This window comes from Ambystoma mexicanum, chromosome 3q, assembly GCF_040938575.1.
Source record: "Ambystoma mexicanum isolate Mex_15411 chromosome 3q, UKY_AmexF1_1, whole genome shotgun sequence".
NCBI lineage: Eukaryota > Metazoa > Chordata > Amphibia > Caudata > Ambystomatidae > Ambystoma > Ambystoma mexicanum.
Window position 1 is genome coordinate 189,073,718 of NC_090926.1, and position 17,345 is coordinate 189,091,062.

A 17,345-nucleotide genomic window follows, 5' to 3' on the forward strand; every position below is an offset into this window, starting at 1 on the left:
AGGAAGTGAAGCCCTCCCCCGCTTTATAATGAGACTGTAAAATTGTGAACTGTGAAATCGAAGTGGTCCTGCAACGGGTCAAGCCAAACCCTGTGCACATTTGAAAGTCTTTGATGGCAAATAAAAACTGTAATTGGTACGAGCCCGGCTGAGGGAGACTTATTGTGAAAAGGGGATCTGAACCCAACTGAGGAGATCCAGGGTGATCCATGAGTCACCCGAGAACAGACATACGAACTGTAATTGGTCCAAGCCCGGCTGAGGGAGACTAATTGTGAAAAGGGGATCTGACCTCAACTGAGGGGGATCCGGGGTGAACCACGAGTCACCTGAGAAAAGAATATGGTACAAAAGGGGATATGAGACCGGCTGAGGGAGATCATGGGTAAAGAGTGAATCGCCCTACTTGAATACTTGGAAAGGAAGTTTTTCGTTTGATACATCAGGCCCTCTGGATCAAGAGACTTTTAATAACTTACGAGACTAGGGCATATAAGGCCCTAATGCTTGTAATAGAACCATGTCCTTGTGCCGAAGAAGCCCAAGAGTGTGCTATGCTCGATTGAACCGCCTTGTCCCATACTGAAAACGTGGGGAAGGGAGGCCAATGGCCTGAATATCCTGACTTATCATTTTGTGAACACTTCTTTCTTTTTCATGAACATTTCCCCACACTATTTGTATAGTAGCAGTAAGGATTGGCAATAGTTTTTTTTTTAGTGTAGGCCCTTTTATTTTGACGAGACTCCATTAGGACTGCCTTATTATTATTTGATGGTCGTAGCTTGCTCCCATCTTTAGATTTAGGTTTAGATAGGCATTTATCACACCCTTGAAAAAGTTCAATAAACACCATTGAACTGTGGTCACTTGTGTCTGTCTTCCTTTGATACATGCCTTCCTTACAGTCTGTGAGGGGTCAGGAATGTGAGGCGGACACAAGATGCTTGTTTTCTTTACATTTACCATTTTATTAACCAAAGATCAGCATCAAAACACTTCACTATCCGAACCAAAGGCATTTCCCTGCCTAACAGAAAACTAAAACAGGAAACGCTTTGGCTCTCACACTTACAAAACAACTTAAGTCAACATATGGCAATTTTAGCAATGACATTCACAATCGTATTCAATAGTTTTTCTTGAATAGCCTGGGTTGAACACCACTTCCCCAGGGTCTCAATCTTAATGTTCAGCAAAGGTTCACAAGGAAATCCTAGAAAGTTGAAAAGGTGCAACAACTGTTCTTGGCATCTGTCAAAGGCCAAAGTCTGTTCCTTTTGAATCAACAAAGAAAATATTTCCACTTGATTTCTTCTCCACAGAATGTTAGCCACAACAGTTCAACTTGTCAGAATAGCTCCACAACATTTAGCCTTCTTGGGTTACTCCTTCCAAGGGTGTGTTCCTCCACTGCTACCACCTGGGTATACCCGCCTGCCCGTTAGTGGTGTAAGGTCAGCCACAATGTTTCTAGGAGACTTATATTTCTTGAGAACAAAAGGCAGTTAAGTATACTTCAGCAGCTTTCACAGTATTTTGTAACAAGCAGATTGCTGCAACTTTTACTTTATTCTGCGACTTCTGACAGAGCCACAAGACTAGAGTCCAATACGTCTTCACAAGCAGGCTAGGCACACTTCCTCTACCAACACAGTTCATACATAGTAGGCCGCCTCTCAGCCCCTCGAATGTCCACTGTCTACTTTACACAATATTAGACAACGTCATCTCCTTCTTGCCTACTGGCTTTGGTAGCACGTGTCCTTTAAGCCAGCCTTACCCACTAGGTAACAACACGAACCAGTCAGTATCTCATTTAGGCAGTTAGCCTTAACCCGCTTTTGATTATCCACAACAACGTTATTAATGTCTATTGGCTATGCTTGTTTTAGCCTCCATATTGCGAACACTGAGACACTTCAATTGTAGACAGCCTTTGTCGAAAGGGCTTAAGACAGCTTCGCTTAATCGCGCAAACACACAAACGCTGTTATTAAGATATATAGCCTTATTCGTGGAATTATTTGAGTGAAAAACGCATATTTGCGCGCCTTTCTGCCTGAAAATCACCATACTTCAAACAGGGGTTTTCGGGCAGAAATGCGCGCTGCGTTTTTCACACAAATAATTCCATGAATCAGGCTGATAGTTGCCTTCGCGTGAGAGATTACAGCGCATGGGGCACTAACCAACAAGTTCACTCACTCGCTGCTCGGCCGCTCTGCCTTTCATAAATCAACAGGGTAAAATTGAGCTCTCCTGGCTCCAGGGGCTCTGGGCAGGGCTGGACTGGCCCGTCGGCCAATCGGCCCGTGGCCGATACGTTCCGAGGCCCTGGGGGCCGGTTTGCTGTGTGTGGGCCGGTGTGCTGGCTGGCTTGCACGGCGCACAGCGTGTGCATTCATTAAAGAGAGGTAACACGCGAGTGTTGCCTTTCTTTGGTGAATGCACTGGCCTAGTGGTGCCCTGGGCTCTGGGCCGATCCGCCGACAGTGTGGCGCCAGTTGTTGCAAATGCAGTGGGTCACGGCAAGGGGAGCGGCTCCTGGGCCAGGAGCCGCTCCTTTTGTTGCGATTGATTGCATTTGCAATGGCAGGTTGTTGGGGGCTGGGCCGGTCATGTGAGTTCCTGAAGTCTTCCTGGTGCTGAGAGGGCTGAGCCTGATTGACCTGACGGCCATTCAGCCCGTGGCTGCTGGACCGAAATCATGGATGAGGCACTGGGCCTGGGGCCGGTTGCTGAAGGCCACGCCTGGGCCCGCAGTCGGCGGACGTAAGTTACACATTTCTTTTTTTTTTTTTTTTTTACTGGCTGGTGTGATTTCCAAAACGCCAATCATGCAGTGTTAATACGTAACGCTGGTGCGCACAGAGTAGTCCTCCATTACGTGTTTGTGATCAGAGGGAATCGTCATGAGGATTTCCAAAATGTGACCGACTATTTCTTATGGCCTATTTGGCGTGGCCCGGCTGACCCAGAGTCATGGCAGGACAGGACAGGACACAGAAAATAAATAGTGCCCTCGGCCGCACAATTAACACAAGCCCGGCAATTACTAATGTAACACGTTTCACTGTTAGTACTTGCGTTCTTATACATACGTTTGTAGACAATTGAAATCGGGATAGGTGGAGGGGTGGGGGGGTGGGTCGGGGAGTTACTACTTGCATGTCAGTGGAGGAATTGGAAGATTAGGGGGTTCAGACCGCTCATTCTCACTGCAGTTATTAGGTGTGTGTGGTTTCAGATATGAAGGGGAGAGTTAATTGCTTGTAACGTTGCGAGTGCACTAGAATAGTCTCTTTTGAATGTGTAAAGAAGTTAGCTTCCCCCACACAAGGAAGTGTCCCCCCCCACACATTCTGTGATGTTAGCGCCCCTCCCAACGTTTGAAAGGTTAGCCCCAGCTCTCCCGACGAAATGTTAGTGTAGATGCACCCCTGCCTAGTCCTACTCTGTATTTCCAATTGCATGCTGGAACTTGTTGTTTGTTTTTTCCCATTGTAAGGAATAGCCTACAAGTCCCAGCATGCAGTGGGGAACAGAAACAGGACTGGCTCAGACATGTATGTGGGCAACTTGGCAGCTATGCGAGTTCAGGGAGTAGGGTCTGCATGAAGAGTCGCGTGAACGTGGCACTCTCCAATCAGGGTGTCAACAGTGAAGTCCCTTAATGTGCGCATGCGGGGCTGGCTATGCAGGAAGCTTTGCATAGATTGCAAGGGAACATGAAGGCCCTGACTCGGTGCTAGGGGAGTGAAGGTACGCTGACAGGGGGCGAGATCTGTTGCTGCCCCAGGTGCCCTTGTGTTCGGATGTGTGAGTGTCCACACGCAGTCTGTGAGATTGTGTGCCTCGATAGCCCTCTGCACAGATGACTGGGGTGTGTAACCATTTCGATGATTGTGAACTTTCCGCCTCTCCTGTCCTCTGTGCCCTACACTGCTTTTCAAATGCAAAATACAACAGTAATATTATCACGTTTATCAGAAGTGTGCCATGACACACCCTTCCTGCTCCTAAGCGCTGTAATAATAGGCGTTACATTATCATGAAATCTAACCCTCAGAATCAAGGCATTACCAACAGCCGGCTCGATAAATGGCTGGTAAGACAGCACAGCAGGTTTCAGTGCTTGCTGCTGAGATGGGTGTGTTCTGCCGGTTCCAATCCTGCCAGGGTCCACTCAGCCTTTCATCCTTCTGAGGTCGCCAAATGCACACTAATTGCAGTTGGCTAATGTTGATTGTTTATAAAAGTGTTATATTTAAAGCGCCTCGGTGAGAGTGCTATGAAAAGAACAGATTATTCTTATGATAAATGCCTAAGTGTTGAATAATGTCACCATCTTGCATTAGTGTCGCTGCTGTGAGACTCTGTTTCAGGCAGGCCAATATAAGCATCATTTCGAAAGGTTTCCTTGAGAGATATACGCATCGCCCTTTTCACTATGCTGTGTGTGAAGCAGGATGATACTGGGTATGCATGGATGGGCAGGGAGATGATAGCGCTGTAATGCAGCTTGCGGGGAACAAAAATGAGGATGTTTGCAATATAGATTCCTTGCCTAAGTCCCTTCCTTGGACAGGACGCCTGGGGTGCCTGTCTCTGCCACCCTCAAGCACTTTAGGCGTTTTCTTTATGGATAAACCACTGTGGATTTTGTGATTTTAGAAAAGGTGTAATGCGTGTGTGTGTTGCGAGGGGTGGGGGAATGCATGCAGCAGGGACAGCACTGGATGACCAACTATGCAGGACCTCTTTTTCCAGTATTCATATTTATAATTTGAGGTAGATCGATATGCTCAGAATCACACATTTTTTATTGCAGGCACCGGGATTAGAACCCGGGCTTGCCCACTATTTCACATCTTCTCGACAGAGTTTCTAGAATTCTGCAGTGCTTTCAGCAAAACATTTTGCTTAGAACATTTTCAAAGGCACACATTTTTCCTAGCATGGTTGGGTTCGCAGCCAAAGTCAGTGGCATAGTTTCCAAGGAGGCATAAAAGTCAGACGCCAGTCTCCCTGGGGATGGTACCGGTGACCACACGATAATTCATGATTTGAATGACATCATGGCCCTGAATGAGTTCCGGAGAGATCCCGCCTGTCTGCAGAGGGATGTTGCGATGATTTATGGCAAAGCCGAGACAGTATTTTATGGTCAGATGGAATTAGTGTCTCATCAGACAGAGGGATCCCCCTCCCCGTAAGGGTGAGGTTAAACCCAATGATTTAATGTTCTCCATTGATTCCCGGTTTTAAATCCACAGGAGAGGCACGGGTGTATGCGTTACTTAAGGGGATTTGATGACAGACAGTGTAATCGTCAGTCACTGTGTGAAACACATTAGTAAAGTTGGTTCCCAGTTTAGTGCAATAAAAAATAAATAATTGAGGACGAGAAGAGAATGTCATTAGTATATGGCAAGAAACCATCTGGGACATTTTAAAGGCATTTAAGATTGGTTTGCTTAGGCTGAAAGGATGGGCCAATAGATGACATTTCACCTCAATATGACACAATATTACAGCACGTGCTAGACTCCATGCATGTGGTCTTAAAAGGTGTGGTGGTTCTTTTCCACCAAAAGATGCCACGATCTCAAACCACCATGCACAGGGCATAAACCTGGCATCATTTAACAGTAAAGAGGTGGTCTGTGATGGCCATCCGCAAAGGGGAACAGCTTTGAAAAGCAGTTGCCATGTTTGCCCAGGGGATCTGTGATTCCATTACCAAGGTCAGTGGATCCACAGTGGAAGAGAGGAGCATAGCAGGCATTTTGTTTTTAATAGAAACATGTTTGTATCACGCCATCATTTCCCGCTTCAGAGCACGAAAGGGAAAAGGGAAAGGGGTGAAAGAAACTAAATGCAGAAGATCTCCTCAGGAAGGGAGGCTTCACTTGTAGATTTCCAATGTCCTTATTTAAATAGACCGAGGAGCACTGGCAGGTGTTTAGGTCTCTTTGTAATCTTAGGTGGTTGGGAAGCAGGCGGGCTGGGGCAGGAGTTTTTTCCCAAAGAAATTGAGTTGATGTTAGGGGGATCTACACCCACACCTATATTTATTTTTCCTCGACAGCTTTATTTATTACCACAAGGCAGACAGATAATTGACATACAATGTTCCAAAGCAATACAGAGTTTGACTGAGTAACAGCAGATTCCTCTAATCCCTACCTCTAATCTAACAACCCAATATCTGCCACCCCCTCCACCCTTTCCCCACACCCAGACTCAACATCAGTAGTCCACAAGATCTACACATGTATGATAAGCGTATCCATCGGTAGCATATTAATATCATATTAAAACCAGTGATTGATGTGAAATATTGTGCCCTGGGACATGTCTAAAGTGTTTTGCGAAGGCAGTTGCTCTTCCCTCCAAACTAGAGGATGAATGAGGTTGACTACCACAAGACAACAGTTGCCCACCTGCCCAGGCGCTTTATAAAATCTTGCGTGTTACAAACCAAGTGTCCAGCAAAGCCATTTTGAAAAGTTGGCCACCCTATTGCAAAGGGCAATTTATCCAGGTGTGAGTTTTTGGCATAGCATTTTCTGTAAAGTCGTGAATTGATGCGATTCAGGAATTATGGTTGAGGGCCACTTTTTTGAGGCGATGGGTGGGCCACTTTTTTGAGGCGAGGGGTGGGCCACTTTTTTGAGGTGAGGGGTGGGCCACTTTTTTTCGGACGTCCAGGCCTATTTCTTGTCCCAGTCCGACCCTGGCTCTGGGGCATCGTCTCCATCCCAGCCACAGTTCTCCACAAGTCTTATGCTGCGCACTCAATGCAGACAGACTGCCAGCAACGTGCTTCGCATCAGCACATTCGATTCTTCAGCTTGGTTTTCCTCTGCCCCCACTGCTGCGGCTTCCTGCCCCGCATTCTTCTGCGGGTTCCTCTGCCCTCTTTACTTGTACATGGGAGGGCCTTTTATCAGTGGCGTCGCTGGGGGGTGGGGGGGAGGAGAGCTGTGAATCCCTGTGCCCCCCCTTGTACCCTCCCTACCCAAGACGAGCAGTGACCATGTTCTCCCCCTACTTTTGTCTGTGCCCCCTTACTTTTGTCTTTGGCCCCCTCTGTGCCCCTCCTAAATTTGTTTCCTGGTGACGCCACTGCCTTTTATACCTCCCTACCTGTCCCACGTATGAGCCATTAACCATAATTGGTTGACTCCTACATAGACATTGCTCTACATCCCTCTTCCTCGACACAGTACAAAGGGATTCTGGTACTTGATGTTCTGAACCGCAGAATTAGGTCTTTCTAACAGCTTTCAGTTTTTAACTTTAGATTTCATTTGTAATATTCTAAAGCTAGTAGTATCAGGATTTATACACCATTGGTTAGGACTTTTACTCGCCCTTTGAGAAAAAAAACACTCTTTTTCCCCACCTCTTTGAGGATTATAGTGTCTTTTCATATTACAAGGTTACAAGACAATCTTTCTACCTCTGTGAGCTATTTTACACTGCGAATCAGCCAAATCAGGCTTCAAAACGCCATGACCTGTACTGATGAATGTTTCGGCTTCCCAATGTCATAACGTGTCTCACCCTGTGGACTCTCCCCAACCTCGTGGGCCTTGGGTGATCCTCCCGCGAAACACCACCCCCAGGGTCAGGATCCAAGTCCGATGGCCTTTCCTGGGAGGAGGATGCTGAAGAAGAAGTGAGGATGCCCCGAGGATCTTCACAGAGGTCCAAAGGGATCTTCTCCTTTCTCCTCTTGGCCTTGTGGGCATGGGTTCAGATTCGAACATGTCTTCCTAATTTCATGAGACAAGTTCACTGGGGTTTTAAGGGGGGGGTTCTGGCAAATCCTCTTTATACCATCCTCGGGTAGCTGCTCAGATAGCTTGCAGGTGTGATGAAAAAGACTACTGCCCTGCATGAGTACTGGGATGAGTAGTGGATACAACTCCTGCTGAGGCCCACATTACTACTAAAAAAAACAGTAATCCCAATTATAACGGTGAAACATGGACAGCCTTAAAGGTATATACCTCCTTGTCCTCTTTTGGTAATGTGGAAGCAGTCCACTAACAGTAGTACTATGGTGCGAAAACAAAAGGAATGTGAAACCAAGGTTCTATAAAACAGGAGACTTTAATTAAACTAAAACCCCCTTAATCAAAAACAGCATGACTCACTGCTGTAAGAGAAGACGGAGAATAATGTGACAAACCTAGCGAGGTTGTCACTACTTCACCATGGAAAATCTTCCCCGGTGTGGCCAGGGAAAGGCAGAAGCAGCCTGAAGACAACCGTCAGGGAGGCAAAGTAAACTCGCTGGGTCAAAACAGACATTTCCCAATTTCTTTGGCCTCTGGTAACACCCCCTTGACCCACCTTCCCGTTTGGCATATGTATGGCACCGTATAGGTATTCAGGCATGGATGGCATCCCATGGCCTCTGTCTGAATGACGACAAAACTGAGATACTGATCCTAGGCTCTGAAGCCAATCTAAAAAAAACGAAGCCCTAACTTGAAGGATGTGTCCTTCAACATTGATAACAATATTATCAAGGTGATGCCCGTGGTTAAAACCTTAGGATTCTATTTGGATTCCTCTCTCACCCTTAAGAAGCAAGTCAATTCCCTTGCTCTTCAACAGCCTACACCTGCAAACGTATCCGAGCCTCTAGATCGTTTGTCTCTAGTGCTAGCTGCATTACCCTGGCCAACACTCTCATAATGTCCAGACTCGACTACTGTAACGCCCTGTATTCGGGAGCCAACAAGTATGTCACAGATAAAATACAAAGACTGCAAAATAACGCCTTGAGAGCAGCGTTGAATATCCCTCACAGAGAGCACATTACTAAATTCAGAAAAGAGGCTCACTGGCTAAAAATAAAAGACAGTATCTTCCTCAAAACTGTTTCTCTCACCTCCAAGTGCCTGAACAACTTAGCACCCTCCTACCTTTCAGAAAAAATCACTAGGAGAACAGCCACCCGCCCCACGAGATCTGCCAATACAATGCTGGAGATTCCAAGATTTAAACGCTCCACGGCTGGAGGAACCAGTTTCCCAGTCAAAGTTGCGCAATCTTGGAATATGCTCCCACTTGACCACAGACTGGAACAACCTTACCCTAAATTTAGACATAATGTACTCAAATGGCTTTGCACTAATGACTCATAACCAGATCCTCCTTATCCCTAATTGCTACTCTCCCCTACCTGACATGACTACCGCACCTATTGCATCTGTCCAGGCATCACTTAATATGAAGCACCTGCCGCCACCATGCTGTAACCGCTGGCGTTATTACTATATTTTGCCTGTATGCACATGAAAGCATATGCAAATGATATGCACTGTATTAAGTATGTATGTATATGTATGCATATGTGATATGCACTGTAACTAAGCTTTAAGACTACTTGTACTGTTGCGCCCAGCTACCCAAGGGTTTGGTGCGCATTACCAAATGAATAAACAAACAAACATAGGTGTAGAACCGCCAAGCATTACTAATGTGAAGGGTCAATTATGGAAGGCGGGCAACTGCTTGTAGTTTTCTTAGTATTTGACATTTTATTTTAAACAAAAATTCCAAAGAAAACCTAATTAAGCCTACACTATCAGGGAATTCCCTACCTAGTCTAGGATCTATGGGAAAATCTCCTAGCATATAAAAAACTGGCCCTCACACTAAACAACGGAACATACAAAGCAAGACATAAACAGCAAAAGGAGTCTGTAGTCGGTGGCACGGCAGCCCCCGGAAGAACAGCTGGATTTGGGGATGGGGGCATGTGCAGAAGATGCTTGGAGAGGGGGGCTGCACCACTCCCAGCACCCCCCAGTCACCATCGCACCCCTACTGTCAGGGAGGACCTCTCAAGCATGGCATATCCCCAGGCACGTAAAAGAACGTATCTGGGCCAGGGAATGTGTTGATATTTTCTCTTTCCTATCTGTCGATACAGCAGGCCCAGACATTACTGATAGCAAATGTAAAACTGGAATAAGGCATATTCATTGTTGGCAGTGGTATGGATGGAAAGGTTTCCTGAGCAGGGCCCTGCCTTTTGGAAGTATAGGGACACCATTGTTAACTAGCAGAAAAAGTGTGGCTCTACGGGTTGGATCGATTATGACTGGGATTTTAGGTCTAAGATGGCTTCGGTGCAAGATATGACGTGGGACCAAAAAGACATGGAGGGTTGGGTTATCTTCATGGGTGGCAGAGAGAGGGCAAGTCGGGTTGTGGGCCAAGGTGCGAAGACGGCACGCAAACCCTGTTATGGTAAGAACAAGCACACCCACAAGGCTGGCGGGCGGCCCTTTCACCAGGGCCCCTCCACACAGTGGGTACATGAGCAAGGGCACAGGATCACGGGTGCAGGACATGGGTCTAGAGGATCAGAGGTGTCAAAACCAGGGGCATTTCCCTTCTGTTCCTTTAACAAGGGTTCTTGCAGTTGGGGACCAAGGTGCAAGTATTCGCACAAATGCCCCAGATGCGGCGATACACCCTCCGTCTCAAAATGATACAAATCAGAAGGTGGCAGGGGCAGAGGCCAGAGTAAGGAAGCTCAGTAGTCTTGCATAGGCCAAAGGAACCTCACTGGTCGATCTACAAGTGCTGCAAGAGTATTTGAATGATTAACTGAGAGTGAGGGAGAGGGACCTACTATTTTGGGGGTTTTAAGGAAGGTTTTCAGGTTCTGTACGAGGGTCCCGACTGCCCGCATGGCCAAGAACTTACCTCTGCCCTCGAGCAGCCCCTGGTGGTAAAAGAGAAACTGATAAAAGAGTTGGAGTTCGGCACGGTGGCGGGGCCCTTTTCTTACCACCCCATGTCCACCTTCATAATGTCACCACTAGGGATTGTTCGCAAAAAAGAACCAGGAAAGTTCAGAATGATTCATCCTTTATCCTACCCAAAAGGGGACTCAGTGAATGACTGGCTTGACACTTAGCACTGCTCGGTGCACTATGCTTCCTTTGATCAAGCCATGGTCTTGGTTGCCGGTATGGGCAAAGGGGCGCTCCTTGCCAAAGTAGACAATAAGTCTGCATTCTGCCTCCTGCCTGTACACCCAGATAGTTTCCACCTGTTAGGTTTTCAGTGGGAGGCCATGTTCTATGTGGACAAATGTATGCCCATGGGTTGCTCAGTGTCATGCGCGCTATTTGAGGCTTTTAGCACTTTTTTGGAATGGGCGGTGCGCAGGGATGAACAACGGGGAGGACCTCCTGTTCATGGGCAAGGAAGGGTCAGCAGACTGTGACCATGCACTGTCATCCTTTGAGTGTCTTATGGACAGGATGGGCATCCCTCTGACACCCGAAAAAACGCAGGGCCCCTCAGAAGTGAAGACTTTCCTAGGTATAGAAATAGATTCAAGGGAGGGCACTTGCAGGCTGCCCCGGGAGAAAATACAAGGGTTAGTTGCTGAGCTAGAGGACAACCTATCAAAGGAAAGGACCAATTTGGAGAAAATCCAGCAGCTGTTAGGCAACCTGAATTTTGCTTCAAAAGTCATCCCCACGGGCAGGGTCGCTGCACGCAGGTTGGCTAGGGCAACGGCAGGCGTTTAGCAGAGGCACCGCCACATTCGGCTCAGTTCCGCTTTAAAAGAGGACCTGTGAATGTGGCTTTCTTCCCTAAGGGATTTCAATGGGGTACAGTTGTGGAGAACCCCTTGGGAAACAAGTGGTGAGCTACAGTTGTACTCGGACGCATCAGGGGGCAAAGGTTTTGGGGTCATTCTAGGTCAGGAGTTGTGTGCGCAGCATTGGCCACGCCAATGGCACAAGAAGGGTAGGACCATGAATATTATGGCACTTTAACGTTTTCCCCATCGTGGTGGCTCTCGTGTTATGGCCGAAAGAACTGGGAAACAAGCAGGTCAGTTTCTGGTTTGACAATAAAGCCGTGGGGCATGCCATTAACTTACAATCGGCATCCTGCCTGGCGGTGCTAAGCTTGTTGGGGAAACTGGTGATTTGCCTGCGCAGTAATATTGAGTTTAGGGCCCGGCATGTGCAAGGGATTGTTAATGTTGCTGCTGACGGTTTTTCTCGTTTTCAGTGGCGCAAATTTCAGAGGGCCCATCCTGCAGCCAAGGAGGAAGAGGCATGTTCCAGATCGAATGGTGGCAGCTGGTGTCGTGGACATGGCATTTTGGGACTTGGGGGAGTGATTGCTCACTCGGGGCGTGAGGTCCAGGTACCAGCGAGGCTACGGTACGTATCTGAGTGTTTCCCAGTATTTGAACCTCACTGAGGTGCATTGGAAGAGCAGGTGCAGGCCTTTGTGGTGTGGGCACAAGAGGAACAGAAGAGCAGGTGCTGGGCGACAAGCTACCTTGCAGTGGTAGCATTTTACAGCAAACTGTTGGGCAAGGGAGACCCTATTAGGGGTTTCTTAGTGCACGCAGCTTTGAAAGGATGGGGTTGTACAGAGGGCCCTAAGCATGATACCCAACAAACCTATGGATTTCGACTTATTAGGAAAATTGCTTTTAGCCTTAGGAGGAGTATGCTTCAATCCCTTTGAGCTCTCATTATTTCGGGTGGCATATGCATTAGCATTGTTTGGTGCCTTCAGGGTTAGTGTATTGGTTTCCCCTGGCAAGAACGACAGGTCAGGTAGGGCCCTCGCAGTCGGTGACGTTTCCATTTTCACAAAAGGCTTGGGTGAGGGATTAAGGATCAATTTGAGGAAATATAAAACGGAGCAGCAGGGTAGAGGGAAATGGGTCAAATTGTATGGATCTCCGTACAGAGAGAGCTGCCCGGTCCATCTTTTGAAACTATTCTTGGCCAACAGGCCCCAGATTGGGGAGGCCTCTACTAATGCATGGGGATGCAGCACCCTTGACCATTTCGGAGCAGTGGGTATTCACGGCAGGGGTTGGTCCCACACAGTTTCAGACTTGGGGCGGCCACCATGGCCTTCATGCAGGGGATGTCTGCCCCAGCCATTATGAGGGTTGGCAGATGGGAGTCCGGCCGCTACTTGCTTTATGTCAGGCCCCAGGGGGACCCGGCTGACCTGCAAAAGGCAGAGGCAGCACAATTTTAAGGGTGATTGATTTGGGAGCGTCTGGCATGGACGCGACAGTTTGCCCCCGGCTGCGGACCAGGCACACCGGGGCTGTGATTATGATTTGACCAGTTTCTTTTGCATTCAACAGATGACGCAGTGTGGATAATTGGTCATTCATTTATAGTGCGGGCCGAGAAGAAGGCATACCAGTGGGTGGTAGGATCCAATTTAGGATTTTGGGAGACAAAGGTGATATGATATAGCGCCTATACACATGTGTTTCAAAGCGCTTCACGACAAGGGAGGGAACAGGGGAAAATACAAAACATCATCTGGGATGAGGTGGCACTCTTTGGTGCCCGCTGTCAGGGTCGGACTGGGACAAGAAATAGGCCCAGACACCCAAAAAAAAGTGGCCCTCCCCTCGCCTCAAAAAAGTGGCCCAACCCTCGCCACATGACCCTTGACCCCTGATGACATCACCGGAAGTGATGTAATTTGACCCCACCGCAAAGTGACATCCCGGGAAGCGATGAAACACGACCTTTCACCCCTTGACAAAACCGGAAGTGGCAGCAAATAGCATTGTTCCTAAGTACACTACGAAAAATATGGTTATGATTTCACTAATGTGATACATTACATACAAAAATGGATCACCATATGTATCATTAATACATGTGTGTTTAGATCCGTATTGTCCAAGGCCAAATGATAATTTGTTATTGAACAGCACTTACGCGTAAGCTCTTTTTTTATAGAACAAATATGCATACAATATCACCCAACCTGTGTTGGTACTCATTTATCGACCTAAGAAGGATGAAAGGCTGAGATGGTCTTGATGGGATTCGAACCTGCAGATCACACACGCATCGCAGCAGCGAGCGCTCAACCCACTGAGCTATCATATCGGCTATAGTAAAATGAGCAATTATCCTGTAGTGGCTACCGTTAAACTGGTAACTGAGATTTACCAGCAGACCAGTTCATCTACAGGTCTGGTGGAAAGTGGGCCGCATGTCAAGCCTGCATGCATCTACTTTCAGGCTTCAGAGGTTGGCAAAATAGGGAAAGCAGCGCACTCACAGGACATCCCATACTCTGTGCACTTGTTACTTCATACATGCAAACAAACATCCTGAACAGCATGCCAGGGATATGGGAAAGATAGACACATTACAACAAAGCATTCATTGTGGCACAATGAAGTCAATGGCCACTTGATGTGCTATGGTAAAATATTTCTACACTGTACAGAAGTTTTTAGACACAAGTATTTAGTCAAGTCACCGAGGACACCGAGATGGAATGTCTTGTGATGATCGTAACAGAGACAACGGCAGGAAAAAAAACATGCTATTACTGCAACTTGCGAAAGGCAAAATACATAGTCCGAAATTGATGCTTATTCTACTCTAAAATTGGTCATTCATCACCAATTTCACTAATACAACAGCACAGCAACTCCAGGGGGCGTCGTGCCCCCTGGAGTGGCAGCACGGTGACAGCCGCCGGCCTGGCAGTGGCCCCAACCCCTCCACTTTGCATGCTGCAGCAGCATGTGAATGATGCATGCATCATAATTTATGATGCAGAGATCATGCGTGCAAATCAATCATCAAAGCAAGGTAACATTTGTTACCTTGCTTTGATGAATTATACCATTGCATGTGTTTTTTTTTCTCCAAAAAATTATTCTTTTTTTTTCCAAACTGGCCCAGGCGTGGGCAGAAACCGGCCGCCATTCCCCAGGGACGATTTCGGCCCATCCACGACCGAGGGGCCAATCCGACCCTGCCCGCGGTACACTGGCAGCTGCAATGGAGGGCTGCCCCAAGATTTTTGGTCATACACTTAGGAGGGAATGACCTTGCCACATTGGGCAGGAGTCGCTTACTGGCCCAGATGCAGGTGGCATTAAGGATCTTAGCGCAGGAGTTGCCTGGCACTGAAATGTTTTTCTCCTAAATCAAGCCTAGGCAGCTCTGGCATGGAGACTCCTCTCCTGAGGGGATGGAAAAATCTAGGCGGCGGCTGAACAGAACCCTAGAGAAATTCACTAGGGCAGAAGGTCTTGGATTCATAGGACATTGTTGCCTAAATTCACTCCCGTCCCATTTTGCAGCAGATTAGGTGCATTTATCTGACAAAGGAACAGATGTCTTTATCACTGCGATTCAGGTGGCATTGAAAAGGGCCGGTGGCAGTTAATTATGTGGTGAGTATGTCCTAAGACTGTGGGGGCATTGGAGGCAGCTGGGGGGGCACCCCGAAAGCGTGGCGGAGTGGTGGGGTGTTCCTAGCTTGAGAGAACTTTGACGCTGTGGTCTTGGCCACAAGCGGCTCCGAAACAGCTGCGCTTGGGACAAAGCCGGTCACGATTCCCCTTAGGGACAGCTGAGACTTTCTGTCACCTGCAGTCAGTTGTTCCGAGGACGACTGACTGGCAGTCCTAAAAACCAGAAGCGGACGGCCGCTTTTTACTAATGGCAAATGGGGAGTGGCACAGGTCACTCCCCTCTCATGATAAACTTGTTTACCTATGTGGCTGGGACCACTCCAATTTCTGTGCTCCAATAAATTGCGATCTTTTTGTTTCCAAACTTTACAACTGTCTCTGTGTTGATGATTATATTATGTATTAGACCTTAGTCCCACTGTTTTATCATACTGACTAGAGGAGGGGGGTAGAGTGGGGGAACGCTCCGCTAAGAGGCATGCCTGCCCCGCAAAGGGAGCTAGAGGGACAGCCTACATAGCGGGTGGCACCTCTGGCCATCCCTCCTGGGGTCAGCCATCACCTCACATCACCCACCTTGTGTGAGAGCAAGTGGGCGTCTCCGGGGCTGACACATCCAGTCTCTAGACCTGGGGATGCAGAAAAAACGCTCATAAGGCGGGGGCCATTCACTTTGTTCCTGCTGCCCCAGCCGCTTGAAGTCCCACCCCCCTCTCCCTTGGTAACATCTGCTGTGAGTACTGGATTGGTTCCATTGATAGTTTAAGATTGGGATCCCTCAATGGTTAAAGTGGGCGAATATATGAATAACTTTTCCATTACTGGTCCTGTAGTATAGCTTGTGAAAACCATTAACGAATAACTTTCTTTTTTTTGGTCCGGTGGTAGAATGTGATTGTTAATGGTGTCCATGTCAAAGGGGTGCAATTGTTTTGACTATTATGATGGTATATGTACGTACTAACTTGTTTTTTCTGTTGCAGGCAGAGTGGTGGGGCGGTCCTAGCCCGACAGAACTTCGACGCTGTGGTTTTGGCCACGAGCGGATCCGAAATTGCCGCATTCGAGCCAAAGCCGGTTGACAAGCACTGACTCCCCTTAAGGACAGCTGTCACCTGCAGTCAGTGGTGCTGAGGAAGATTGACCGGCAGTCCTGAAAACCAGCAGCGGATGGCCGCTTTTTGCTAATGGCAAATGGGGAGTGGCACGGGGAAGACCCCTCTTATGATAATCTTGTTTACCTATGTGGCTGGGACTGCCCAGATTTCTGTGCTCCAATAAATTGCTATCTTTTTGTTTCCAAACTTTGGAACTGTCTCTTAGATTATTATATTATGGATTAGACCCTGGTCCCATTGTTTTATCAAACTGACTAGAGGAGGGGTGGGGTCCGTAGAGTGGAGGCTCGCCCGCTATGTCTCAGCTGGTGGGTCCAGAGTTACCATATTTCGGGGATTTTGAAACACTTGGATTTCCGTTTTTTAGTTCCATTAACCTATATTGCCTTCTGACACTCCTTGCGTAAAATTCAAGCCCATGAAACTCGTGCCGGCCCCACCCCGCCGCAAAGACACTGCCTCTGTGGCAACGGTCCATGGTACAAAAGTTGCTTGCGCCCAACCACCTATCTGCCGCAGACTGGCCGGTTTCCTCTGTCTATTTCTTCACAGCTTATTGTCGTTTTGTTCGGCCAATATCTGCGCGTCTTTGCCTTCGTTGCTCCATCTACAACTTGTTGCTGAATCCCTTCGCTTCACGCGCTGCCTGTTGCCTGTAGCCTGTAGCTCGCGGCCGCATCCAGCTGACCCGCCCCTTCCGAGCTCGCTGCCTTGCCTCTCTTTGCCCCGCCCCCTGCGATGCGTGCGCCGCTTCCTTGGGGTTCGTTGACGGAACATGGCGGCGATATCGGCTTGGTTTTGGAACGAGCGCTTTTGGCTGCCCCAAAATGTGACATGGGCGGACTTGGCTGAGGTGGAGGGCGGACCGCAGTACCCTCGAGCTGGACATGTCCTCTCAGTGCTCCCGCTGGCACTTGGACTATTTGCAGTGAGGCTGCTCTTCGAGAGGTGAG

The 17,345-nt window shown here is 48.0% G+C and overlaps 1 protein-coding gene across 3 annotated transcripts in view; it reads left to right on the top strand.

The window, feature by feature from the left end:
- Positions 1-17,123: 17,123 nt before the first annotated feature.
- Positions 17,124-17,345, top strand: part of CERS5 (ceramide synthase 5) — a 952,246-nt gene continuing 952,024 nt past the window's right edge. For 2 of the 3 annotated variants that reach the window (XM_069653465.1, XM_069653464.1), the window contains exon 1: positions 17,124-17,340. In XM_069653465.1, coding sequence (XP_069509566.1) covers positions 17,168-17,340 — 173 coding nt within the window. In that variant the 5' untranslated portion in view covers positions 17,124-17,167. The remainder of the gene's footprint in view (positions 17,341-17,345) is intronic. The other variant, XM_069653463.1, reaches the window with a different exon arrangement.